Source organism: Coregonus clupeaformis, unplaced genomic scaffold, assembly GCF_020615455.1.
Source record: "Coregonus clupeaformis isolate EN_2021a unplaced genomic scaffold, ASM2061545v1 scaf0369, whole genome shotgun sequence".
In the NCBI taxonomy this organism is placed as follows: Eukaryota; Metazoa; Chordata; class Actinopteri; order Salmoniformes; family Salmonidae; genus Coregonus; species Coregonus clupeaformis.
Genome location: NW_025533824.1, coordinates 374,578 through 402,468, shown reverse-complemented (window position 1 = coordinate 402,468; position 27,891 = coordinate 374,578). Strand labels below are relative to the sequence as shown.

The following is a 27,891-nucleotide window of genomic DNA, read 5'->3' as shown; positions in this document are numbered from 1 at the left end:
CTGTAGCAAAATGCTTGTTGAAATTCTCGATTATTGTAGATTTATCGGTGGTGATAGTGTTTCCTAGCCTCAGTGCAGTGGGCAGCTGGGAGGAAGTGCTCTTATTCTCCATGGACTTTACAGTGTCCCAAAACTTTTTGGAGTTAGTGCTACAGGAAGCAAATTTCTGTTTGAAAAAGTTAGCCTTTGCTTTCCTGACTGCTTGTGTATATTGGTTCCTAACTTCCCTGAAAAGTTGCATATCGCGGGGGCTATTTGATGCTAATGCTGTACGCCACAGGATGTTTTTGTGCTGGTCAAGGGCAGTCAAGTCTGAGGAGAACCAGGGGCTATATCGGTTCTTAGTTCTGTATTTTTTGAATGGGGCATGTTTATTTAAGATTGAGAGGAAATTACTTTTAAGGAACAACCAGGCATCCTCTACTGACGGAATGAGATCTATATCCATCCAGGATACCTGGGCCAGGTCAATTAGGAAGGCCTGCTCGCTAAAGTGTTTTAGGGAGCGTTTGACAGTGATGAGGGGTGGTCGTTTGACCGCGGACCCGTTACGGACGCAGGCAATAAGGCAGTGATCGCTGAGATCCTGGTTGAAGACAGCTGAGGTGTATTTAGAGGGTATGTTAGTCAGGATGATATCTATGAGGGTACCCATGTTTACGGATTTAGGTTTGTACCTGGTAGGTTCGTTGATAATTTGCGTGAGGTTGAGGGCATCTAGCTTGGATTGTAGGATGGCTGGGGTATTAAGCATATCCCAATTTAGGTCACCAAGCAGTACAAACTCTGAGGATAAATGGGGGGCAATCAATTCACATATGGTGTCCAGGGCAAAGCTGGGGGCTGAGGGGGGTCTGTAGCAAGCGGCAACAGTGAGAGACTTATTTCTGGAAAGGTGGATTTTTAGAAGTAGAAGCTCAAACTGTTTGGGCACAGACCTGGATAGTATGATAGAGCTCTGCAGGCTATCTCTACAGTAGATTGCAACTCCACCCCCTTTGGCAGTTCTATCTAGACGGAAAATGTTATAGTTGGGGATGGAAATTTCAGAATTTTTGGTGGCCTTCCTGAGCCAGGATTCAGACACTGCTAGAACATCAGGGTTGGCAGAGTGTGCTAACGCAGTGAATAACTCAAACTTAGGAAGTAGACTTCTGATATTTATGTGCAAGAAACCAAGACTTTTGCGATTACAGAAGTCATCTGTTAAGGCAAGGGCTGATTTCAAGGTTTTACTGTTAACCTATAAAGCGTTACATGGGCTTGCTCCTACCTATCTTTCCGAGTTGGTCCTGCCGTACATACCAATACGTACGCTACGGTCACAAGACGCAGGCCTCCTAATTGTCCCTAGAATTTCTAAGCAAACAGCGGGAGGCAGGGCTTTCTCCTATAGATCTCCATTTTTATGGAACAGTCTGCCTACCCATGTGAGAGACGCAGACTCGGTCTCAACCTTTAAGTCTTTACTGAAGACTTATCTCTTCAGTAGGTCATATGATTGAGTGTAGTCTGGCCCAGGAGTGTGAAGGTGAACGGAAAGTGACCATGCTTGTCACTTATGAACATTTTTGAACATCTTGGCATGGTTCTGTTATAATCTTCACCCGGCACAGCCAGAAGAGGACTGGCCACCCCTCATAGCCTGGTTCCTCTCTAGGTTTCTTCCTAGGTTTTCGCCTTTCTAGGGAGTTTTTCCTAGCCACCGTGCTTCTACACCTGCATTACTAGCTGTTTGGGGTTTTAGGCTGGGTTTCTGTACAGCACTTCGAGATATTAGCTGATGTAAGAAGGGCTATATAAAATAAAATTGATTGATTGATTGATCAAATGATAGCGCCTGGGGAGTAGGAGTGATACTGAGGGCTGCAGGGCCTGGGTTAGCCTCTACATCACCAGAGGAACAGAGGAGGACTAGAATAAGGATACGGCTAAAGGCTTTAAGAACTGGTCTTCTAGTGCGTTGGGTACATAGAATAAAGGGGGCAGATTTCCGGGTGTTATAGAAAATATTCAGGGCATTATGTACAGACAAGGATATGGAAGGATATGAGTAAAGTGGAGGTAAACCTAAGCGTTGGGTAACAATGAAAGAGATAGCATCGCTGGAGGCATCAATTGAGTCGGTCTCCGCGTGTATAGGGGGAGGGGCAAAGGAGCTATCTAAGGCAGGTTTAGCTAGGCTGGGGGTCTACAGTGATATAGTACAATTAGAAATAACCGAAACAACAATAAACTAACCATGTTTGGGCTGAGGCTAAACATAAACAGGATGTAGTACCGTAAAAAGGAACAGTCCAGCAGACATCAGCTGTATAGCTGAGTTATCATAAGGTCCGGTGGTAAAGCACTAGTGAGTAAGAGGCCACGGCTAGCGTGTGCTAGCGGGCCGGGGCTAGCAGATGGATGGAATCTTCGTGGTTAACGTCGTAACCACATCAGACGATTTCGTCGGCAGACCAGTCGTGTAGGATTGGCGGGGCTCTGTGTCAACACTAGGTGGTCCCGTCCGGTTGACAGAGAGGTAGATAGCCAGAAGATGGGCCTAGCTCAGGATGATTAGCCAGACCACAGCGTCCGTTTTGTTGTAGCTAGCTGGTAGCGATGAATCCGGAGTTAAAGGTCCAGTGATTCAGTGATTCCGGCGGAAAAACTGATATGTTCTGGGTCGATAACGCGCTGTGCAGACTGGCCGAATATCCGGTGATTAATGTCCAGTGATTAAAATTAATCCCGCAGAAAAAAATCCAATGTTCTGGGTGAAATACCGCTAGCTGTGGCTAATAGCAAGTAGCTAGTTAGCTGGCTAGCTGGCTAGCTAGTTTCAACTGGAGATTCTAGATTCTAGATAAAGGTAAGTCAATAATAGAATCCGTTCCACATTGAGTGAGGCGGGTTGCAGGAAAGTATATTTTGTAGAAGGATGAAAAGTCTGATAGGGAAATATGTACGAAAAATACAGAAAAATAGGGTATTTACAGGCTATTTACAGACATACGATAAAAACACAACTGCACTACTACGCCATCTTGGGGGTTGCCACTGAAAACAAACAGAACAGAACTATGTTTTGTAGAAACAAATATAAAGTTAAAAAGATCTACCCGATGAGATCATGAAAAGTTTAAAAACTGATTTTCTAATATTATGAGATTCGTGGTGACGTGGGGGGCAAGAAAATACCCTCCCTCAGGCTAGAAACACGTTGCACGTTATGAAAATCACAGTTTTTTGTACTTTTAATCCTACCCTGTGATGTCACAGAGAAGCATTTTTTAGGAGCTTTCTTCTTATCTTATTAACCACAGATCATAGAAACGCTCTGTTTTCACATATGTAGACACTGGTATCAAATCAAATCAAAAAAATCAAATCAAATCAAATTTTATTGGTCACATGCGCCGAATACAACAGGTGCAGACATTACAGTGAAATGCTTACTTACAGCCCTTAACCAACAGTGCATTTATTTTAAACAAAAAAAGTAAGAATAAAACAACAACAAAAAAAGTGTTGAGAAAAAAAGAGCAGAAGTAAAATAAAGTGACAGTAGGGAGGCTATATATACAGTAAAATAAAGTGACAGTAGGGAGGCTATATATACAGGGGGTACCGTTGCAGAGTCAATGTGCGGGGGGCACCGGCTAGTTGAGGTAGTTGAGGTAATATGTACATGTGGGTAGAGTTAAAGTGACTATGCATAAATACTTAACAGAGTAGCAGCAGCGTAAAAAGGATGGGGTGGGGGCAGTGCAAATAGTCCGGGTAGCCATGATTAGCTGTTCAGGAGTCTTATGGCTTGGGGGTAGAAGCTGTTGAGAAGTCTTTTGGACCTAGACTTGGCACTCCGGTACCGCTTGCCGTGCGGTAGCAGAGAGAACAGTCTATGACTAGGGTGGCTGGAGTCTTTGACAATTTTGAGGGCCTTCCTCTGACACCGCCTGGTATAGAGGTCCTGGATGGCAGGGAGCTTTGCCCCAGTGATGTACTGGGCCGTACGCACTACCCTCTGTAGTGCCTTGCGGTCAGAGGCCAAGCAGTTGCCATACCAGGCGGTGATGCAACCAGTCAGGATGCTCTCGATGGTGCAGCTGTAGAATTTTTTGAGGATCTGAGGACCCATGCCAAATCTTTTTAGTCTCCTGAGGGGGAATAGGCTTTGTCGTGCCCTCTTCACGACTGTCTTGGTGTGTTTGGACCATGATAGTTCGTTGGTGATGTGGACTGGTATGGTGCTGGAGGTAATAAATATGAGGTTGAAAAGTGGAGGAATTGCCCTTTAAGACCTGGACAACCAGGTTAGGGGAGTTCCTTAGTAATCAGTGACCTTAATTCATCAATCAAGTACAAGGGAGGAGTGAAAACCCGCAAACTCTCGGCCCTCTGTGGAATGAGTTTGACATGTGATTTAGACTCATCCTATAAACTACTTTGGCTATAATACAATTGATGAAAACTAACATGGAGAGGTTTCAACAGGCCGAATCATGATAATGTCTCTGAGATGGTACTTTTCAATGGTAGTACACATTTAGTTTTTAATTCAACAAAATTATGTAAAAAATACATTAAAGTTCAAAACAAGACATTGACATTGAAACAAAACAGAACAAATGAATGAATGGTCTGCTATAGCATAAACCCAATGCAATGCAGTATATCTTCAGTATATCACACACAGTCATCATAAACCTCATCAGGGTCTTCTGCACCCCTCTCAGTGTCAGGTGGTATGTTCTGCTCAGGCTCCACTCTGGGAAGCTCCACTTCATTCCCCTCTGGAGGACTACATTTCCCTATAGACCAAGGGGATGACAAGGCAAGAGGGATAATATTACACAGTGACTGTATCAGAATAATATTTACAGCAAGGCATCAACATGTAAGACCTGTGGTTTCAGTTATAGCCCTGACCTTTCTCATAAAGTAAGGGGGTATGACGATAAGTGATAGGCCCCGTGTAGCTCAGTTGGTAGAGCATGCAACGCCAGGGTTGTGGGTTCGATTCCCACGGGGGGCCAGTATGAAAAAATTAATAATGTATGCACTCACTAACTGTAAGTCGCTCTGGATAAGACCGTCTGCTAAATTACTAAAATGTAAAATGTCATAGTGGCCTGGAAAACTCATGTAACAAGAGTCTAGAATAGACAAGGTACTTGTGGTGTTTTCTTTAGTGATGCTGTGGTGTATACTAGAGAACCATACCTCTGGCTTTCAGAAACCAACACAGGATCAGCGTCATGACAACCAAGGTGGCAATCATAAACAGGATGGTGAAGTCATCGACGAAATTGAGACTGTCTGATTAAACAGCAAAAAGACAAAACTAAGCCATAGGGTAAAATGTTTTCATGAGGAAAACAGTCATGAATATCTAAAATCACCGGCAACTGGATCTCATACATTTCCTATTAAATAAATAGCTGCAGTTGATGATGTGTTGACTGTGTGAAGAGAGTAAGACTTTACCCAGGATGACAGGATGATCATCTTCTCCACAGTGTTCAAACACTTCACCACTTCCTGAGGGGGAGGGGACCAGAACAGGTTGAGTCTAGTCATCTAAAAGCATAACCCTTCAGTGGGACACTTCAGCAATAGAAAGTTAACATACTTACTGGTTACATTAAGCTTCAGAGGCCGGCTGATTCTGGTGTTTGGACCACAGTAGTCAGGGAGAGAGACGTAACAATGGTAGTATCCTGAGTCAGACAGGGTGATGTTGTGGAGGGTCAGGTAGGACACACCTGTCCCTGGACCTGTATGATTCCAGGTGAGGGTGTGTCTGGACTGACTCTTTAGGGGTAAACATGTATCCCCATCTTCCCTGCACCAGGACATTCTGGGCTCAACCCTGAAGCTCACCCCACAGGACACAGTGACAGAGACAGAGATGGGAGCTCTCCACCAACAGTCATCAGACAGAGAAACCTCTGTTTTACATGTAATATCTGTGAATTAAAACAAACAACCTCAAACACAGGGTTTATCAAAATAAAAATGCATATGATCAACAAATGAGATATTTTCAAATGATGCCTGTGAAACAACATGGAAATGGATGAATTACAACGATGGCATTGCATGAACCTTACCATTGACAATGAAATGGATAGAATCAAATCTCACTAAAGACATGGCACAGTCTGTAAATTATTAGAGATACATAAGCAGAGACAAATATTGCTGAGTTTGAATAAAGAAAGCTTATCTCACCATTGACTATGACAGCAATGGAATGGCTCACCATACTGGGCATTGTACACCTGTACAGTCCAGCATCATCCATAGAAACTTCAGAAAATGTCAGAACTGAAATTCCAGAGTTACTTGTTAAGGATTTCCACTGGGTTTGGATGTGAGTGGTTTGGATCACAGGATTGCAGATGTGTTCGTCCAGTTTACACCATGTGACTTGTGGTGGGTCAGTACAGAATGTGACATCACAGGTGATCATCAGATTCTCCATGATAAGTGCTTGAACCACAGTGTTCCGAGACACTCTAATCTCATTATCACAGATGGGACCTTGCCCTGTTGGAGAAAAATATTATGAAACGCCACAACAAAATATTGGATTCCGTAACAACAAATGTTTTAGAGTATTCTCAAAACATCAAATTTGACATTACATTACTGTACAGTAAACATAGCATAGCCTACACCAGGCAGTTACTACATTACATAATGAATCATCAGAATCATTAACAAAATCTTTGGTAATTTGCATATAACATGGTGCTCAAAGTAGCATCTGCTCATGATCAGAGAATAATGTTATTTTCAGTGTTGGAAAAAGTACCCAATTAAGTAAAAGTCTAAAAGTATTTGGTTTTTAAAATAATCAAGTTTCAAAAGTAAATGTAAAAGTATAAATCATTTCAAATTGCTTATATTAAGCAAACCAAACGGCACAATTGTCTTGTTTATTTTATTATTTACGGATAGCCAGGAGCACACTCCAACACTCAGACATCATTTCCAAATGAAGCATTTGTGTTTAGTGAGTCCGCCAGATCAGAGGCAGTAGGAATGACCAGGGATGTTCTCTTGATAAGAGTGTGAATTGGACCATTTTCCTGTCCTGCTAAGCATTCTAAATGTAATGAATACTTTTGGGTGTCAGGGAAAATGTATGGTGTAAAAAGTATATTATTTTCTTTAGGAATGTAATGGAGTAAAAGTAAAAGTTGTCAAAAATTGAAATAGTAAAGTATAGATACCCCAGATAAAGTGTTTTCACTCAAGTACTTTACACCACCGGTTATTTTAAAAACATTGAAAAGTGAATTCATGCTTTAATAAAATATTCCACCTAATTTGAATGAAAAGGTTGTAGTCTGTACCTTGAAGTTGTTTTGCCAACAGCAGAAGGATGAAGCCAACCAAGCCTTTCCCTCCATTGTTAAACTTATATGTTTCCATTCTCTTCATTTGAGCATTGAGTCTTTAGTTCACTGATAATACACATTGAACTATACTAATACTCTTCTTGTCTAATGCAACATAAGGCACTGTTTTACTGTTTTTTTAGCTGTGGGCTTCTTCCGCTACCACTACTTCCGCTATTGTCACGCCCTGGCTCTGGGGACTCTAGTATGTTGAGCCAGGGTGTGAGTTTTCATTTGTTTTTCGTTCTAGTTTTGTAGTTCTATGTTGGCCAGTGTGGTTCTCAATCAGAGGCAGCGTGTATCAGCTGTTGCTTGTTGTCTCTGATTGGGAACCATACTTAAGCAGACAGTTTTCCCACAGTGTTTGTGGGATCTTGTTCCTGTGTAGGTTTTGCACCTTTGGACGTCACGTATCGATTTGTTGTTTTTGTTTGTGTAATCATTATTTAATAAATATGTTCACCTTCCACGCTGCGCCTTGGTCCTCTGTATCCGACGATCGTGACAGCTATGTTTTTTATGAAGCGTATGTCTGCTGCCAGCATCTAAACCTGTGTAATGGCTCTGGTCTTACCTGCATTGTTCTTTGATCATGATATTGTTGAGATGGGTACAGATAAATAGGAGTCCACGTAAACTGGGTCTGCCAATGTATTCAAACATTACTGTTGGCCTACTCTGAAAAGACCCTACACCTCTTGAAATAAGTACATGTATTTCATGTGATTTGGATATAGAGTCAAGTCTTTCTGTTGTCTACTAAGCCTACAGATAATAATACATTGTACATATTGAAGTACAGTATCAAGATCAGATTTTGTCCCAAATCAAACACATCATCTTTTTAGTAGAAATTGAGCACACTGTAAATACACTTTCAATAATACATCATATAATACACTCATACACTCATCAACACACTCCCAAACACACACAAACACACACACACACACACACACACACACACACACATATATACATGGTGCGAGTGTGTGTGTGTATGTGTGTTTGGGAGTGTGTTGATGAGTGTATGAGTGTATTATATGATGTATTATTTAAAGTGTATTTAGCCTAGCTGTGGATTGTGTGTAGCCCAATAACAAGGCATAACCTACTTACAGTCGGGAACGTGCGGCAAATCTGTCAGACAAAACAGGCCTATCGTAATATTTCAAATACAATCGCGGGAAAACACAGGTTGGAAAGCAAATGGCTCCTGCTGAAAAGAGAAAAGTAATCTGTCTGCTGTAGGTTACCAAAATATTTATCAACTTCCAAATAGGCCTATTGAGCGAACATTGTTTTGCAAAATAAAACAAGAGAGAGGTAGGCTTTTGGCATGAGTGCATCGGCCATCGCTGGCAAGTGAGCTGCGCATCTTTGGGTGAGTCAGTTAAACTGGAAAGCTTTTTTAGGACTATCCTCCCAGCCGGCTCGGTCCTCCCCTCCTGCTCCGTGGCTTGACGACTCATTGCGAGCTCACAGAACAGGGCTCCGGGCAGCCGAGCGGAAATGGAGGAAAACTAGACTCCCTGCGGACCTGGTATCTTTTCACTCCCTCCTCTCTACATTTTCTTCCTCTGTTTCTGCTGCTAAAGCCACTTTCTACCACTCTAAATTCGAAGCATCTGCCTCTAACCCTAGGAAGCTCTTTGCCACCTTCTCCTCCCTGCTGAATCCTCCCCCCTCCTCCCTCTCTGTGGATGACTTCGTCAACCATTTTGAAAATAAGGTTGACGACATCCGATCCTCGTTTGTTAAATCAAATGACACCGCTGGTCCTGCTCACATTGCCCTACCCTATGCTTTGACTTCTTTCTCCCCTCTCTCTCCAGATGAAATCCTGCGACTTGTGACGGCCGGCCGCCCAACAACCTGCCCGTTTGACCCTATCCCCTCCTCTCTTCTCCAGACCATTTCCGGAGACCTTCTCCCTTACCTCATCTCGCTCATCAATTCATCCTTGACCGCTGGCTATGTCCCTTCCGTCTTCAAGAGAGCGAGAGTTGCACCCCTTCTCAAAAAACCTACAAACCCCTACAACTCATCCAGAACGCTGCAGCCCGTCTGGTGTTCAACCTTCCCAAGTTCTCTCATGTCACCCCGCTCCTCCGCACACTCCACTGGCTTCCAGTTGAAGCTCGCATCTGCTACAAGACCATGGTGCTTGCCTACGGAGCTGTGAGGGGAACGGCACCTCCGTACCTTCAGGCTCTGATCAGTCCCTACACCCAAACGAGTGCATTGCGTTCATCCACCTCCGGCCTGCTGGCCCCCCTACCTCTGCGGAAGCACAGTTCCCGCTCAGCCCAGTCAAAACTGTTCGCTGCTCTGGCACCCCAATGGTGGAACAAGCTCCCTCAAGACGCCAGGACAGCGGAGTCACTCACCACCTTCCGGAGACACTTGAAACCCCACCTCTTTAAGGAATACCTGGGATAGGATAAAGTAATCCTTCTACCCCCCCTTACCCCACCCCGCCAAAAAAATAAAAAATAAAAAATAAATATATATATATATACAAATAAAATAAAATAAATACATTTGTAAAGTGGTTGTCCAACTGGCTATCATAAGGTGAATGCACCAATTTGTAAGTCACTCTGGATAAGAGCGTCTGCTAAATGACGAAAATGTAAATGTAAATGTATAATTTCCTTTTCATATTGTACAATACAGTGGGGAAAAAAAAGTATTTAGTCAGCCACCAATTGTGCAAGTTCTCCCACTTAAAAAGATGAGAGAGGCCTGTAATTTTCATCATAGGTACACGTCAACTATGACAGACAAATTGAGAAAAAATATCCAGAAAATCACATTGTAGGATTTTTAATGAATTTATTTGCAAATTATGGTGGAAAATAAGTATTTGGTCACCTACAAACAAGCAAGATTTCTGGCTCTCACAGACCTGTAACTTCTTCTTTAAGAGGCTCCTCTGTCCTCCACTTGTTACCTGTATTAATGGCACCTGTTTGAACTTGTTATCAGTATAAAAGACACCTGTCCACAACCTCAAACAGTCACACTCCAAACTCCACTATGGCCAAGACCAAAGAGCTGTCAAAGGACACCAGAAACAAAATTGTAGACCTGCACCAGGCTGGGAAGACTGAATCTGCAATAGATAAGCAGCTTGATTTGAAGAAATCAACTGTGGGAGCAATTATTAGGAAATGGAAGACATACAAGACCACTGATAATCTCCCTCGATCTGGGGCTCCACGCAAGATCTCACCCCGTGGGGTCAAAATGATCACAAGAACGGTGAGCAAAAATCCCAGAACCACACGGGGGGACCTAGTGAATGACCTGCAGAGAGCTGGGACCAAAGTAACAAAGCCTACCATCAGTAACACACTACGCCGCCAGGGACTCAAATCCTGCAGTGCCAGACGTGTCCCCCTGCTTAAGCCAGTACATGTCCAGGCCCGTCTGAAGTTTGCTAGAGTGCATTTGGATGATCCAGAACAGGATTGGGAGAATGTCATATGGTCAGATGAAACCAAAATAGAACTTTTTGGTAAAAAACTCAACTCGTCGTGTTTGGAGGACAAAGAATGCTGAGTTGCATCCAAAGAACACCATACCTACTGTGAAGCATGGGGGTGGAAACATCATGCTTTGGGGCTGTTTTTCTGCAAAGGGACCAGGACGACTGATCCGTGTAAAGGAAAGAATGAATGGGGCCATGTATCGTGAGATTTTGAGTGAAAACCTCCTTCCATCAGCAAGGGCATTGAAGATGAAACGTGGCTGGGTCTTTCAGCATGACAATGATCCCAAACACACCGCCCGGGCAACGAAGGAGTGGCTTCGTAAGAAGCATTTCAAGGTCCTGGAGTGGCCTAGCCAGTCTCCAGATCTCAACCCCATAGAAAGTATTTGGAGGGGAGTTGAAAGTCCGTGTTGCCCAGCGACAGCCCCAAAACATCACTGCTCTAGAGGAGATCTGCATGGAGGAATGGGCCAAAATACCAGCAACAGTGTGTGAAAACCTTGTGAAGACTTACAGAAAACGTTTGACCTGTGTCATTGCCAACAAAGGGTATATAACAAAGTATTGAGAAACTTTTGTTATTGACCAAATACTTATTTTCCACCATAATTTGCAAATAAATTCATTAAAAATCCTACAATGTGATTTTCTGGAGAAAAAAAATCTCATTTTGTCTGTCATAGTTGACGTGTGCCTATGATGAAAGTTACAGGCCTCTCTCATCTTTTTAAGTGGGAGAACTTGCACAATTGGTGGCTGACTAAATATTTTTTTTCCCCACGTATGTGTGTCTCTACCAGGGGAACAAAACAGAAAACCGGAAATGAACAAAATAATTTGAGGAACAGAATCAGAACCAGAAATAAAGTGATCTATACTGTTCCAGAACAGAACCATTGTTTTTAAAAGCATGGGAACCGGTTAAAAACATTATTTTACGTTCCGGACATTTTCTTTCAGTCCCACAAAAATCATAACAAAGCACATATGCAAAGCCCTCACTCTGTCACTCAGAAACTTATCCCCGCGTGTGCCTGCAAGCTGGAAATCTTTGCCAGTGTGGGTGTGTGTAGGCTACCTCTTAAGATTTACTTTGAGTGTCCCTGTGTAAGAATTTCCACGACACTAGGTAGCTAGCTAAAGTTTGCTCTGGTCCAACGTTAAACTCTTGGAAGTTCAGGGGTGCAAAGCCCTTGCCTAGCCGGCTCCCCTCTCAACTGGGATTCTCTGCCTCTGACCCTACTACGGGGGCTGAGTCACTGGCTTACTATTGCTCTTCCATGCCATTCCTAGGAGGGGTGCATCACATCGTGCCAGGTTTTTTTTCCGCTATATTCGACTTGAGTGGGTTGAGTCGCTGACGTGATTTTCCTTTTCTGGTATCGCGCCCCCTCGGGCTAATGCGGTGGAGGAGATCTTTCATGGGCTATACTCAGCCTTGTCTCAGGGCAGTAAGTTGGTGGTCTGTTGATATCCCTCTAGTGGTGTGGGGGCTGTGCTTTGGCAAAGTGGGTGGGGTTATATCCTGCCTGCTTGACCCTGTCCGGGGGTATCGTCGGACAGGGCCAGAGTGTCCCCCAACCCCCCCGTCTCAGCCTCCAGTAACCATGCTGCAATAGTCTATGTGCCGGGCTAGGGTCAGTCTGTCCTATCTGGTGAAATTCTCCTGTTTTATCTGGTGTCCTGTGTGAACTTAAGTATACTCCCTCTAATCTCCTCTCTCTCTCTCTCTCTACCACACCTGCTGTCTCGACCTCTGAACTCTCAGCTAAGAAAAGCCAACTGACATTTACTCCTGATGTGCTGACCTGTTGCACCCTCTACAACCACTGTGATTATTATTTGACCCTGCTGGTCATCTATTAATTTTTGAACATCTTGAAGAATGATCTGGCATTAATGGCCATGTACTCTTATAATCTCCACCCAGCACAGCAAGAAGAGGACTGGTCACCCTTCAGAGCCTGGTTCCTATAGGTTTCTTCCTAGGTTCCTACCTTTCTAGGGAGTTTTTCCTAGCCAACATGCGTCTACATCTGCATTGCTTGCTGTTTTGGGTTTTAGGATTGGTTTCCATATAATCACTTTGTGACATCTGCTGATGTAAAAAGGGCTTTATAAATAAATGTGATTTGATTTGATTTGATTCAACGTTCCTCCATAGAAGTCGCTCTTCCGTAGGTATAATTCTGTGGGCCTAATTCAGATGATGCATGTCATAACAAGAAGCCCAGCGTTTCAAGCCAAGCTTCCTCCACCCTCTCTCACTCTCACCCCACCCACAAAATGTCAGTCTCATCTGTCTATAGTGAGTGGCAGCACAGTATATGTGTTTGTCTTTCATTATGATTAAACCATGCGGTTACAGCAAAATACCATTAGCTCCTAACGACTTTCCTATACAGATTAAATAATTTACCGGCTCCATAGGAAGCTATCCTCACTGATTGGTGAAGTAATTTAATATTGAGCTAAATGTAAAAAATATATAAAGTATTTCAGAGGTTTAAAAAGGGACGATATAAATCTGTACTTGTTTTGGTTCGAACCGGTTCAGAACTTTATTTTGGTGGTCGGAACAGTTGGAACAGAATGAAACAAATAATGGTTCTGTTCAGAACTAAACGATTGGAAATGAATTTAGGTTCCAAGCCCTGGTCTCCAGACACCTAGGCCTAATGTAGGCTATTGATGGAATCAAGACAAAAGTCTCTAGTCATGTAAAGTGACATATAATTGCATGAAATATGTTTATAAAAGGCCAAATGTATATATAATATCTGTAGACACACCTCTGCCATGCCTCCATTTCTGTGATCTCCACAACGATAGAATAGTGTTATGTCTTGCCTAAGTTCAAGGTCAGAATACGGGTAGAGAGAAAAGTGCATAAAAGGGAATTAGGCTTACATAACTCTGGTCTGAATTGGGCCCCTAGTGAATAGGTGCTGCCAGCAATAGACAATGTAGAAACAGAACACAGACACAAAGTCAACATAGTCAACATACAGGATATACAATATAAATACAGTGAATATAAAACATAAAACTCTGGAGTAAAACTGATTTACTGTGAGGATATAACATTTACAGAGGGAATATACAGGTAACTGCCAAAATAAAGGAAATACTTGATTAAATGAGGGACACAAAATATATCCAAAGCAGGTACTTTCACAGACACTACATGACCAAATTTATCCCAAAGGTTTTTGATGGGTTTGAGGTCAGGGCTCTTTGTAGGCCAGTCAAGTTCTTCCACACCAATCTAGACAAACCATTTCTGTATGGAACTGTATGGAAAGCGCCTTCCCCAAACTGTTGCCACAAACTTGGAAGCACAGAATCGTCTAGAATGTAATTGTATGCTGTAGCGTTGATTTCCCTTCACTGGAACTAAGGGGCCTAGCCCGAACCATGAAAAACAGCCCCAGACCATTATTCCTCTTCCACCAAACTTTGCTGTTGGCACTATGCATTGGGGTAGGTAGCGTTCTCCTTGCATCCGCCAAACCCAGATTTGTCCGTCGGACTTCCAGATGGTGAAGCGTGATTTATCACCCCAGAGAACGCGTTTACACTTCTCCAGAGTCCAATGGTCTGCGAGTTTAACATCACTCCAGCCGACGCTTGGCAATGCGAATGGTGATCTTAGACTTGTGTGTGGCTGCTCGGTCATAGAAACCCATTTCATGAAGCTACCAACGAACAGTTATTGTGCTGACGTTGCCTCCAGAGGCTTTTTGGAACTCGGCAATGAGTGTTGCAACCCGAGGACAGACGATTTTTATGCGCTTCAGTACTCGGCGGTCCCGTTCTGTGAGCTTGTGTGGCCTACCACCTCGCAGCTGAGCTGTTGTTGCTCTTAGACGTTTCCACTTCACAAAAACAGCACTTATAGTTGACCGGGCCGCTCTAGCAGGGCAAAGAATTTGACGAACTGACTTGTTGGAACGGTGGCATCCTGTGACGGTGCCACGTTGAAAGTCACCGAGCTCTTCAGTAAGGCCATTCTACTGCCAATGTTTGTCTATGGAGACTGCATGGCTGTGTGCTCGATTTTATACACCTGAATTCACTAATTTGAAGGGGTGTCCACATATCTTTGTATATATAGTGTATTTGTTTCAAGGAAACATGAATGTTTAAAGGACGGATAACCATGCTTTCATTCAGGACAGCATAAAGACATCGGCAATAAGAAGACTATTCAGGTCTGTGAAAGTGAAAGAGCTGTCTCTACCAGCCTCTACAGAGAATGGCTTGTGTTTTATGGTATTACCACAACCACCCCAAACTTCCCCCTGCTCTGTTCCGCTCTGTTCTGACTCTCCTCCAGGTCTGTTGTTGTAACCAGTCCATCTCAGTGTAATTCCCACAGATATAGCATTTAGACTCTTGTCATATAAACTACTCTGGCTATACAATTGATAAAAACACGTGAAAACTAACATGAAGAGAATTCAACAGGCCGAATCGTGACAATGTCTCTGAGATGTTACTTTTCAATGGTAGTCTGCATTTATGTTTTATTTCAACAAAATAATGTAAAAAATACATCAAAGTTTAAAACAAGACATTGAGCTCATCTAAGCCTACATTTCTATCAACTATCTAATCATCTCCTTACACTACACTGTTTTGAGTATTTTAAAGCAAGCCATTTAATAACCAAGTACATAATATGCCATGAAAATGACTGGTGATTCATTAGCAACACACATGTCAGCAAGACCCACTGAAAACAAACAAATCAGAACAAATGAATATACCCAATACAATGCAGTATATCTACACACAATAACAGTAGCACCCCTCTCAGTGTCAGGTGGTATGTTCTGCTCAGGCTCCACTCTGGGACGCTTCACTGCACTCCCCTCTGGAGGACTCAATTTCCCTATAGACCAAGGGGATGACAAGGCAAGAGGGATAATACAACACAGTGACAGCAATTACATTGACTTTTGATACTTAAGTATATTTTAAACCAAATACTTTTAGACTTTTACTCAAGTTGTATTTTACTGGGTGACTTTAATTTTACTTGAGTCATTTTCTATTAAGTTACTGTACCATACTTTTACTCAAGTATGACAATTGGGTACTTTTTCCACCATTGAGGGGGGGGGACCAGAACAGGTTGAGTATATCTAGTCATCTCAAAGCATAACCCTTCTGTGGGACACTTCAGCAATACAAAAGATTACATACTGTACTTAGCTACTGGTCACATGAAGGCCCATCAGTTGGCTGGATCTGGTGTCTACATCACAGTAGTCAGGAAGAGAGACGTAACAATGGTAGTATCCTGAGTCAGACAGGATGATGTTGTGGAGGGTCAGGTAGGACACACCTGTCCCTAGACCTGTATGATTCCAGGTGAGGGTGTGTCTGGACTGACTCTTTAGGGGTAAACATGTATCCCCATCTTCCCTGCACCAGGACACTCTGGGCTCAACCCTGAAGCTCACCCCACAGGACACAGTGACAGAGACAGAGATGGGAGCTCTCCACCAACAGCCATCAGACACTGGAACTGTGAATTAAAACAAACACACTCAAACCTGAAAGACATACACCTAATTTGAATAGCTGTCTTGGGAAATCAGGAACTGAATTTAGCTGCATGGAATTCTCATGTACAGTAATCAAAAGGTATAGATGGACAGTGTTTGTATTAAATGAAGAAAGTTGATCTTAACATTTACTATGACAACGATGGATTTGCTAATGATGTAGTGTCTATCTTTACTCATTTGTACTGAACACCTGTACAGTCCAGCATCATCTATAGATATGTTAGTAAAATGCAGGAATGAGGGGTTTGGGTCACAGGATTGCAGATGCATTTGTCCTGTTTACACCATGTGACTAGTGGCAGGTCAGTACAGAACGTGACAGTTAATCATCAGATGCTCCGTGCTAACCGTTTTAACCAGTGTTCTGTAGCACTCTGACTAGGTCAGTCGCAGGGATCTTGTCCTATTTAGGGGGAAATAATTGTTTTACATTAGGATAATCAGGAGTACTCGTCCTTCTATAGATTAGAAATTGATGATAGTTTCACTATATTGCCCAAAACATGAGACTTTTCAGTAAGAAAAAGTTATGATTACGAATATTGTCAAAACGTATGACATGGTCTGTAGTTTACTTACTGTAGTAAGCATACACTAGTCAGTTAGTAGTTTTCATGTATTCATTCAATATTATATAATTGTGCAAAATGTTTTCTTTGAATAAATCATTTAGAGTGAGAAAACTGTTAGTAGCCTACCTTGAAGTTGTTCTGCCAACAGTAGAAGGATGATACCAAGCTAGCCTTTCCCCTCATTATTTGGAATACCCATTCTCTTCACTTGAGCCTTTTTTAACGGTAAATGTGTCTCGGAAGGTAACCTACTCTGGGTGTCTTTAAGCATTAGTGTAGGCCTACTTTGAAAATACCTTATTTTCTTCATACTCTTGTCAAACTATTGATTGCTGGTGAAATCATTAAACAGATCAAATCATGCAGTATAGATGTAGGATCTTAATTTGAGCCAGTTTGATACAGCGGGAAAATAATCCTGCAGCAACAGGAAATGTGAATTATTATGTGGATTATAATAAATTGACATTTTTGTAGGGGTTGATAGCTTTTTCATAAGGGATAATCAAGTCTGAAATGTACAAACTTCAGAAGTCTTTTTATTGTAGTATATTTTATTTTGGAGGAAGGTTATCCTGCAATAGGGTGATATAATTAAGAGAGGGGGTGGGGGTCCTGCTGATTGAGCCTGCGCAATATTTGACATTAAATGTTTCCTTTTAGCATTAGGCTTAGCCTACTGCGCAATATTTAAAATGCAACAAAAGGTTTAGAACATGATAAACTTGAGGTGAAGGTTCCAGAATCACCAGGTGCATTCACCTTTCAAATCCAAACAAATCTGAATTCATGACCTACTGAAAAGTGAAAACAAGATGAATGCCAACAAATCCAGATTCTTCCCCTCTCTCTATGACCAGTCCAACGCATGCTGGGATATTTGGACCTACATTTTGCAGCAGGACCATAATCATTGCAATGCGCAGCAGCAGCAGCAGCATCAGCATCAGCATCAGCATCAGCATCAGCCCGTTAGAGACACAGAGCGGTGGCCTGACACGGGCATCCTAGTTGTGAACAACTACCAGCCTCTGGAGGTGTTTAGTCCCCCGACCGGTATCCATGGGGCCTGGAGGAGCGAAATGGAGGAAGTCAACGAGCTGGCTATCCTGATGATGGAGATGGAGTTAGGAGCCCAGATGGGAGAGCTGTTGGATCGCGGGAGATGTAAAATACAGTGCTATTTTTTTCTCTTCATACGACAATCTGACTTCAAACGCGTTGTTTCAGATTGTAGGCCTAGTGTGCCTATGCGACAGCCACACATCTTGGGGCATCTGATGCTGTCTATTACAATCTTAGACCTCATTGTTTAGAGAATTAGTGCTAACACTTTATACATTGATTGATTCTCTCTTTCCCTCCCATAGATTACTTCCTAAGCAACCTTCATACATCTGTCATCCAACAACTGAGAAGAGAATGATTTAAATCAGGGAAAAAACAATAATGCTGGTATCTCATCAGAATCACCTTGATTAACAACTATTTATAGTCATAAATAAATCCTATATTAAACCTTTTTTATCAGAATAAATTTTTTCCTCAAACCACAAACCACATTAACCATCCAACAACCAATCTGTCATCACTTTTATTGAGTTAATTTGCAAAGATTCAAATCCCATAATCTGACATCCTGTTTCTCTCTTCAAACTGATGTATCAGCATTAAAATGTGAAATGTGTTTAATTTCTACACAAAACCGGTCAGCATCTACAGAACAGACAGAAAGGGTTTCATCATCAATACAGTAGCTACATGGTAACATAACAATCCATCCACAACCATGTGTGTTGTCAGTCCATCAGCTAAAGATATGCTGGAAACAGAAAAGCAACAGAGTTCTGGTTTGGAGTTACAGTAAGAGAGAGCATTCCTCTCCTATTGACACTCAGACACACTGGACGGGCTGGAAAACCTCATCTCCCAGGGTGCATCTGAAAACAGATACTCTACTGTACAGGGGGTCAGTAAAAAAGAAAATCATGGTGAAAGACTATAACCTGCATCTGAAATAATGCAATAATGATAAACACGGTAGGATAAAATATGTTACATTTTTGGGACAGCTTTCATTTTAACATTTCATTCCCTTTCTTTCTGTCTTATCTAAGCATTACAGTAATTTGAGAATTAAAAGTATATTTTGTTGTTGCAATACCACCTACTATCATGAGGTGATATGCGCTTCCACCCATCCTTTGGTATACTGTGACCAAAACGATTACACTCTTCCCCCAGTCACTTGTTCCTCTTATCAAAGATACTCAAACCAGGCTCATCTCAGTCTTGGGTTCCATGTGTAGACTCATGCATGTCATGCCCACCCATTATAAAACCAAGAGCCACTGTATGAATACATTACTGAATAGGAGCAACCTTCAGACAAGGTGTGTTCACTCACTGGTAATGAGAGAATGAAAGCCAGAATCCATGGAGAGGACCAAACACCAGGGCTGGGAGCTGCCCTAACCTTTTAACCTTTGTGTCCAGCAACAGATAACATAACAGACATATACCTATAGGATAAAGTGCATCTCAACTGGTTCCCGTTAAAAATAAAAATTACAATCATCAAGGAGATCAAACTCATTGGGTTAAGCATTCACAATATGATGCAAAGAATGCACTACTGACAGACCTTGGTGTTCAAAGCTCAAACCAATCTCTATGTAGTTAACAGTCCAGAATCCAGTCCCAGTCCACCATTGTCCATTTGTAACAGTATAGTACCATTATACCCACTAGAGGCGCTTGTGCCAATCACTCCTGGGGAGTTTAGTGCATTAAACCAGAGATGCACATCTCCAGTCATAAAATGTCAAAGCGTCAGTCTGGTTGTTATCTGATCTGATCATTACTAGGGGAAAAAACATGGCCAAACATTACAGAATGTAGAAATGTATTGTGTAGAACACAGACATGACACTCTGTTATGTAGAATCATTACAGTGCAAAACATACTTTCTGTAACATTTGCTGAGTGGATTCTGTGGCCAATTTATGATTTAATTTGGCTTATGTATCAAGTGCTAAAGAAAAGAGAAATCTAACTGAGCACTGTGTCAGCGTTTAGTGTCCTCTCTCCTTTCTATTTAGAAACACATTACATGTATTTGGTGCTTGCCTACGGAGCTGTGAGGGGAACGGCACCTCCTTACCTTCAGGCTCTGATCAGACCCTACACCCAAACGAGTGCACTACGTTCATCCACCTCTGGCCTGCTAGTCCCCCTAACTCTACGGAAGCACAGTTCCCGCTCAGCCCAGTCCAAACTGTTCGCTGCTCTGGCACCCCAATGGTGGAACAAGCTCCCCCACGACGCCAGGACAGCGGAGTCACTCACCACCTTCTGGAGACACTTGAAACCCTACCTCTTTAAGGAATACCTGGAATAGTATAAAAGTAATCCTTCTACCCCCCCTCCCCCAACCCCCCTAAAATTTGTAAATCGCTCTGGATAAGAGCGTCTGCTAAATGACTTAAATGTAAATTTAATGTATTTACAGTTGTGTTAAACCCAGTCCAACTTTACTGTGTCCAAGGAAAGGGCTACAGTGCTGGATTTCTAATCATGTTCATTGTGAAAGCAGTTTGGAGGCATTGTCAAGCAACAAGTGAAATTGTTGTTGGCATCCTTCCGATTGAAGTGTTTGTCGCCATAATAATCACAATTTATGAGGCACATGTTTTCTGAAAAGTGTGTTTCTTTAAAACATGGGGGCCGATCTCAACTCACTATTCATATACAATACCAGTACCTCCTTTTCTTTGGAGAAAATCAACACCCTTCATTAAATCTACTGACTTCAATTGTGCCTAATTTGTGGTCCACTGTTATTGAACAGATCACTCATGTTGTTGTCAAAATGCTTGAAATTATACTTAAAAGACGTGGCTGAGCACAGGAAACGGGAATATGACTCAGTTCTCAATTGTCATTGAAGAACATAAGCTAAATCACCTCTCAGTCAGTGGATGGAATACTCAGGGCCATTGGAGATGACAACAAAACAGGTGTCTCTCTTTTAGTTGAAATGGACTTGTTCTATTAAAAAGAGCTAAGATACAGTGGCTTGTGAAAGTATTCACCCCCCCTTGGCATTTTTCCTATTTTGTTGCCTTAAAACCTGGAATTTAATTCAATTTTTTTTTGGGGGGGTGGGGGGTGGTATCATTTGATTTACACAACATGCCTACCACTTTGAAGATGTAAAATAATTTTTTTTGTGAAACAAACAAGAAATAAGACAAAAAAACAAAAAAAACTTGAGCGTGCATAACTATTCACCCCCCAAAGTCAATATACAAATACTGAGCTTTATTGTATGAAACAAAAAAAAGGGAAATTATATTTTATACTAATACAATTGCTCAGAGAAATAGATTTTGTTTAAAAAGTAACTTAATATTTTTCTTAAAAAGATAGGTGTCAAAATTATTGGGATCCCTGTTTTCAGTACCTTTTAATACCTCACCAATAACTTTTAATACCTCACCTATCGGCACTGAGCCTTTTTCTAAAATGTTTTGTAGGATTGGAGCACACATTGGGAGGGATCTTAGACCATTCACTCCATACAGAATCTTTCCTTAGTTTGCGCTTATTGAATGCCCTCTTCAATTCAAACCTCAGGTTTTGAGATGGCGTTCAAGTCCGGAGACCGAGAAGGCCATTGCAAAATGTTGATTTTGTGGTCAATTAACAATTTCTTTGTGGATTTTGATCTGTGCTTGGGGTTATTGTCTTGCTGGAAGATCCGCCAAGTTTCAGCCTCCTGGCAGAGGCAACCAGGTTTTGGGCAAAAATGTCCTGGTACTGGGTAAAGTTCATGATGCCGTTGACCTTAACAAGGGCCCCAGGAACAGTGGAAGCAAAATAGCCCCAATACATCAATGATCCACCACCATTTCTTTACAGTAGGTATGGGGTTATTTTCTGCTTATGCATCCTTATTTCAACAGCAAACCCACCACTGGTGTGCCTGGCCAAAGAGCTCTATTTCCTGTCATCCAAGTGATGTAAATGCCTGGAGTTTGCTAAACGGCATTGGTACTTGGATTGGAACCGGTGCTATGGTCAGATGACATGAACATTTAGCTCTTTGGCCACGCACACAGGTAGTGGGTTTGGCGTTGAAATAAGGATGCTGTGCAACCCCCTCCCAGGTATTACATTTACATTTTAGTCATTTAGCAGACGCTCTTATCCAGAGCGACTTACAGTTAGTGAGTGCATACATTTTTCATACTGGCCCCCCGTGGGAAACGAACCCACAACCCTGGCGTTGCAAGCGCCATGCTCTACCAACTGAGCTGAAGTCGGTGGCATCTATGAGACCACATACAACGACATTATGTATTGACATTGACATCCGTAAGAACCTGTATGCCAACAATGTCCTATCTGGCGGTACCATCATGTATCCTGGTATCGGTGACCACATGCAGAAACAGATCACAGCTCTGGTCTCCAGCACCATGAAGATCAAGGTAAATGGCTGAGAATATGCCTACGACACACATGTTACTGTAGCAACGGTGTGTTGGTGTGTCTGGCTACGAAGTAAAGCAGGGGTGTGTGTGTGCTTCATAGATTAATTCATTCATTGGAATGACATTCTGGAATTGGACACTTGGGAAATTGCTTGATTACCTGCCCTGAGCGTAAGTACTCAGTCTGGGTCATTGGCTCCTTCTTGGCCTCCCTGTTCACCTTCCAGCAGATGTGGATCAGTGAGGATGAATACAAAGAGGCCGGAACCTCCATCGTCCACAGGAAGTGCTTCTAAACACCATTCCCTCCACCCCCGTATCCCACTCTAACCAACAGATGACCCCCCCATCCTCCTGAACAAACAGTCTGGGGTGAAGTTTCCCCTAGGTACAGATCTAAGATCAGCTTCCCCTTCCCCAATTGTAAGTGCAAAACTGACCAAAGATCAGTGTCTAGGGTCAACATCACCCTACTCCTTAACACACCGACCCATGACCTTCCACTCTTGTGAACTTTGACACCCACCGTCTTACATACCCTCTCTTTGGCCACAAATACGAGTATAAGACGAGTCAACAACATTATTTGGATATGAGTTAACAGAATATGAACTTTTAAAAGAGAGATTTTCACTGGGCAATTACATAAAAAGGTACATTGTTCAGATTTGCAAAGCTTTCTTTATTGATGAACAGACTGGCATTCTCAGTTTTACACAAAAATCATTAATCATTTTACTTTATTTATATTACTGTACTGAAGTTTTTCAAAATCACATTTGACTAAAACAATGAGAAATTCTACATTACAACCCCTTATAATATTCAGAATTTTTTAAAATCTACTGCTAACATTTTATAGTAAAATTGAATACCATAATTCAATTGTGAATTGATTGGAAATAACATTAAAGTCAACCTTAAAATATTTCTAAATGAAAGCTAACGTTGAGTGTCATTTTATTTATGTATTTTTTGTCAGAAAGATAATAAAAAATTAAACAGAAAATATTTAGGATGACACTGCCTCTCCACCTCAGGTTTTTAATAGCCATACCAGATGAAGAGTGGCACACCATTGTTGCCAGCATTCAGATTCTTTCCGATGTAGACCAAGCCGATCTCCTCATAAGGAACATCTGCATTGTCGTCGGATTGTACGGTCAAGGCCTTGATAGGGGAAGATTCATCTTTATGGAACCAGACAAACACTGACTGACCGCATGTTCCCTCGTTGAGGTTAACATTCAGCGAGGTGAAACCACGCTGCTGTAGGTTGAGCTCCTGCTCTTGGTTGATGGATACATCGATCTTGGTGAGACTGCTGCCCTTATCAGTGGATTGACGGTACCAGAGGTAGATCCAGTTTCCTCCAGCACCTCTATTGAGATCTTCATCCAGCCGGATGTAGCCCGTCTTGAAAAGGTTGATGTCTTCTTGGAATGAGGTGGTGGTAGCAACGTCACAGATGTAGGTCTCACTCTCTCGCTTCAACCAGAGGTTGATGTTTTCTCCTGAGTTATTGCGGTTCAGATTGCATGGTAGCCTTTCCCAGCCGTATTTGAATTCAGCGGCCACATTAGTGGAGAGCAGGAGATCTACAATGGGAATGTCATACTTAGGGCTTGCACCACTACAGTACCACAGCTGGATGACATCTCCCTCTGCTCCATAGTTGAGGTTTTCTTGGAGCTCAGTGTACCCTGCACTCCTCAGGCCATTTTTCATTGCATCACTGAATGAGAACTGGACTCTGGTGATGGGTTCAACATTGCCCATTTTGTACCACATGTAAACTATGGAGGTGGATGAATTTCCTTGGTTGAGGTTGAAATCCTTCCTGAGAAAGCCTTGGCCACGAAGCTGTTGCTCCCTTGCAGGGCTAGTGGAGATTGCAATATCTGTGATGTATTTAGAAGCCATTTTGTGTAGTTGGAGACAAGTGTCTGTAAAGTAAGAATACATAGTGACATTGGTCAACACCTCACATGAAGCAAGAAACGACACACTAAATACACCAAAGACTAGGACATTTGGTAAGTATAAAACATTAAAGAATTTTACGGCTAGCTTTACTAAGCATTTGCTCCAGGTGTTCTAAAGGGGATACATGGCTTGTCAAAATTATGAATTCAAGGATGCACAAAAAACGCCCTAAACAGATACTAAAACAGAAACATGGACTCGGCTGAGTCAAATTATTAATTATCAAAATATATTAATTTATTGGTTAATTAACTGAAAAAGCAACACTACAACACATAATCACACAAATCAGTAGTGGTAACACCGCCCCCTAGAGGACTGCATTGGTCGCATATTTGTTTTCCTCTTCAGTTCTTACATCAATTATTATCTAAATTGAAGACTATGATTCTTTGATCACCTGAAGCAGGTGTTATGGTGCTAGTGGAGCAAGTGCAACCCATGTATCCCACCACCACCCTGCTCTTTAAAGTAACACACAGACATACTCATATACACAACAGAACCCTTCATTAGAAGTAATTTCTTTACCAGAGATGTTGTGTTCTTCCTCTGTTTCGGAGTGTCAGACGTCTGTGGGAGAAAGTGTACACATCGAAGAGCTTTTATACAGTTTATCCAGTTAAGGTGGCAAATTATTAACCTATCAGAGTACAAACAGAATAAATGTATATTGTCTCCTCCTCAGACCACACCCCTCCTCTAGTCATGTCTCAACCTCTCCAACCAGTACCCGATTCATGTCTCTGTTTGACCCTGACCCTAAAGTTGGAATCCATAGAGGTGAATCTGCCACTTCAGTTTGCGATATTACAACAAAGACGTTAATTCAAACAACAAAGAAAAAAAAATCTAACATCATTCCACATGATTTCCCGCACAATAGAACAGCAGAGTACGTACTACAACTATTTAATATTATTTATATATACATATTTTTTATATACATATTTTTTTAGAGGGTAGATCAAATTTAATATTGCAGATAGATTGTGGCTTCTATCAAGGTAATTGACTGCATCACTTCCATTCCCCCATATATATATTTTTTTTATTATATTATCTTTTCTCATAGTTGTTACAGATTGTCTGACATTGTACTGGCTATAGTTCACAGTTTAAACTTCTTGTCGTGGTCCTTGGTCCGTTTGATGGGTACATTGAGCTGTGCTTTGTCATTGGAGTGTTTTCCTAAATATTTCATGTAAACCATTAGCAATCTAAAAATACATATTTTGTTAACATCCAATATAAAACATGAAAATAAATAATCATTGCTTTCTATTGTGCTTCATTTAGGCTACAGCAGTTTTATTGTAACCAATCAGGCTTACAGTATCAAATGGACAAGTGTTTTGAGATTTCAACACCATCCCCTGAACTTCTAAGGAACCGAAAGCACCCAAGCTAACTTTTTTAGAAGGAATAAAATACATCATGTCATCCAATATTTGATTAAAAACATATCTTGTTCGGATTCCTGCCAATAAATAAACAGTTCTGTTTGTTTAGGAGATATGACACCTTTAACAAAGGACAAATATGAGGAAACAGGTCTTTGAAACTTTCCACTTACAGGAAATGCTCTCTCTCTCTTTCAGAACAACTCAATAGCTGAGGTTAAGATAAAGTTCCAATGACATCTGACACAAGCTCTACAAAAGTGCACATGAGTCTCTGACAAACACACAAACCACTTTGGCACTAGGCTTACTGTGCATACTAGGGTTAAACAGTTTTTTAGAATATTACAGGTGAAAAGGATAAAACCCAAACATTAGGCCTACTCTGAAAAGACCCTAAAAATCTGTCAATAAATACATTGTGTTTCATGTGCTTTGGATTCAGAGTTAATCCTTTCTGTTATCTCCTATGCCTACTAATCATTGATTTTATATATTACAATACAGTTTTATACTTAAATTTGAGTGCAAAAATCAATATCAGGCTTTCTTTTGTCCCATATCAAACACATGATCCACATGGTCCTCTGTAGCTCAGCTGGTAGATCACGGCGCTTGTAACGCCAAGGTAGTGGGTTCGATCCCCGGGATCACCCATACGCAAAAAAAAAATGTATGCATGCATGACTGTAACTCACTTTGGATAAAAGCGTCTGCTAAATGGCTTATTATTATAATATTTCAGCAGAGATGGCATGTGTAGACTACAATCATTGTGACCAAGATCGTTTCACATGCACACGAAAGAGAGCGATAACCAAGCTTGCAACAGTACAATTCCTTTTGAAGGGACTTTTTAATTTTAGTCTAACGTTTTGATAAATATCTATGGTATATATTAGCTTCAATAGAAAAGATCCAAAGGTTCACCTTTCGAAGGGGGTGCGTTCGTAAATTCACTCAGGCTATCTACACCGATTTCAGACCACTCTCGGCTGAGTGTGTCAGAGCGCAGAATAACTGATGAATTTACAAACACGCAACATCCGTTGAATATGACCGGTGTCAGTAAAAGTCGGTAAAAAAAGCGTTATTAAATTGTTGCCAGCTGCACAGTTACAGTCACCAACGCTCTAGATAACATGAAAACAGCCTAACCAGCTCTGCTAGGGTAAGTAAAATTGTCAGAATGAGGTGTTCTCTCATTTGTGTCTGGAAGTAGCTAGCAAGCTATCCAACTTTAGCCTGTTAGCTTGGGTGCTTGACTGCCATTGTGAGGTCAGAACGCTTGGATCAACCCTACTGCTTGGCCAGAGCGTCCAGTGTGCGCTCTGAATGCTTCAAGAGCGAAACGCTCTGAATTTACCAATGGACAATCTGACAATGCTCTGAATTTACAAAAGCCAGAGGGTACTGGCTAATCTAGCACTTGGCACTGTATGTATAGTATTTATACTGTAGTTTGAATGTGATTATTTTGTGAAGCAGACCATTTTTCAGATGATAATAGGTTTTGTACTGTCTATATCTGGTTCGGATTATGGCCATTACATAATCCCGATGGCATGTTTAAGCTACAATCCTTATGTCCAAGATCATTTTACATGCACACGAAAGAGAGCCCGAACCAAGTTGGCATGTCTGTACAATCCCTTCTATATGCCAATTGTAGGCTAACGTTTAGATAAAATACCTGTATTATTAGCTTCAATAAAAAATATCCTAAGGTTCCACAATCACCAGGTGCATTCACCTTTCGAATCCAAACAAATCTGAATTCATGACCTACTGTTAAATGACAGGGTGTGTGTGGGCGACTACATTTATCTTTCACATGACAGGGACAGAAGGGCAGGCCAACTCAAGCTATCTTACAGAGCAGCTAGCTAGCTAAAAGATAGGCTATACTGTAGCTAGCGACCACCACTTAATAATTATAATTAAAAACAAATGTCATTA

At 41.7% G+C, this 27,891-nt stretch overlaps 3 protein-coding genes across 4 annotated transcripts; 1 reads left to right on the top strand and 2 right to left on the bottom strand.

The window, feature by feature from the left end:
- Positions 1-4,200: 4,200 nt before the first annotated feature.
- On the bottom strand, positions 4,201-7,544 carry LOC121558380. Of its 2 annotated transcripts, none has more exons than XR_005998520.2 (6): positions 7,350-7,544; positions 6,220-6,537; positions 5,622-5,954; positions 5,473-5,526; positions 5,209-5,300; positions 4,201-4,796 (listed from the first exon to the last, which is right to left on the bottom strand). XR_005998520.2 is itself a non-coding variant. In XM_041871777.2 (6 exons), exons 1-6 carry the CDS (start codon positions 7,435-7,437, stop codon positions 4,672-4,674), a joined length of 1,014 nt encoding a protein of 337 aa, XP_041727711.2. In that variant the 5' UTR covers positions 7,438-7,544; the 3' UTR covers positions 4,201-4,671. The 2 variants fall into 2 exon arrangements, 1 of the variants encoding a protein (XP_041727711.2); XM_041871777.2 differs by having other exon boundaries at positions 5,209-5,304.
- A 14,650-nt stretch (positions 7,545-22,194) lies between these two features.
- LOC121558390 (actin, alpha skeletal muscle-like) lies at positions 22,195-22,839 on the top strand. Its single transcript, XM_041871786.1, is given in 4 exon segments — positions 22,195-22,216; positions 22,370-22,406; positions 22,408-22,541; positions 22,697-22,839. Coding segments are annotated over 4 exon segments (336 nt in total).
- A 437-nt stretch (positions 22,840-23,276) lies between these two features.
- On the bottom strand, positions 23,277-25,092 carry si:dkey-30j10.5. Its single transcript, XM_041871778.1, has 2 exons — positions 25,061-25,092; positions 23,277-24,489 (listed from the first exon to the last, which is right to left on the bottom strand). The coding sequence occupies exon 2, from the start codon at positions 24,464-24,466 to the stop codon at positions 23,588-23,590; it is 879 nt and encodes a 292-aa protein (XP_041727712.1). The 5' UTR covers positions 24,467-24,489; positions 25,061-25,092; the 3' UTR covers positions 23,277-23,587.
- Between the last annotated feature and the right edge of the window lie 2,799 nt (positions 25,093-27,891).

What these genes read in the sequence shown, in the direction of transcription:
- LOC121558380 (XM_041871777.2), bottom strand. Translation starts at nt 7,437, where the DNA reads ATGAAGAGAATGGAAACATATAAGTTTAACAATGGAGGGAAAGGCTTG. An exon ending in CATTGCTGTCATAGTCAATG is followed by an intron (nt 5,955 to 6,219) that starts GTGAGATAAGCT and finishes TTTAATTCACAG; the next exon opens with ATATTACATGTAAAACAGAG. An exon ending in TGATCATCCTGTCATCCTGG is followed by an intron (nt 5,305 to 5,472) that starts GTAAAGTCTTAC and finishes CTGTTTAATCAG; the next exon opens with ACAGTCTCAATTTCGTCGAT.
- si:dkey-30j10.5 (XM_041871778.1), bottom strand. Translation starts at nt 24,466, where the DNA reads ATGGCTTCTAAATACATCACAGATATTGCAATCTCCACTAGCCCTGCA.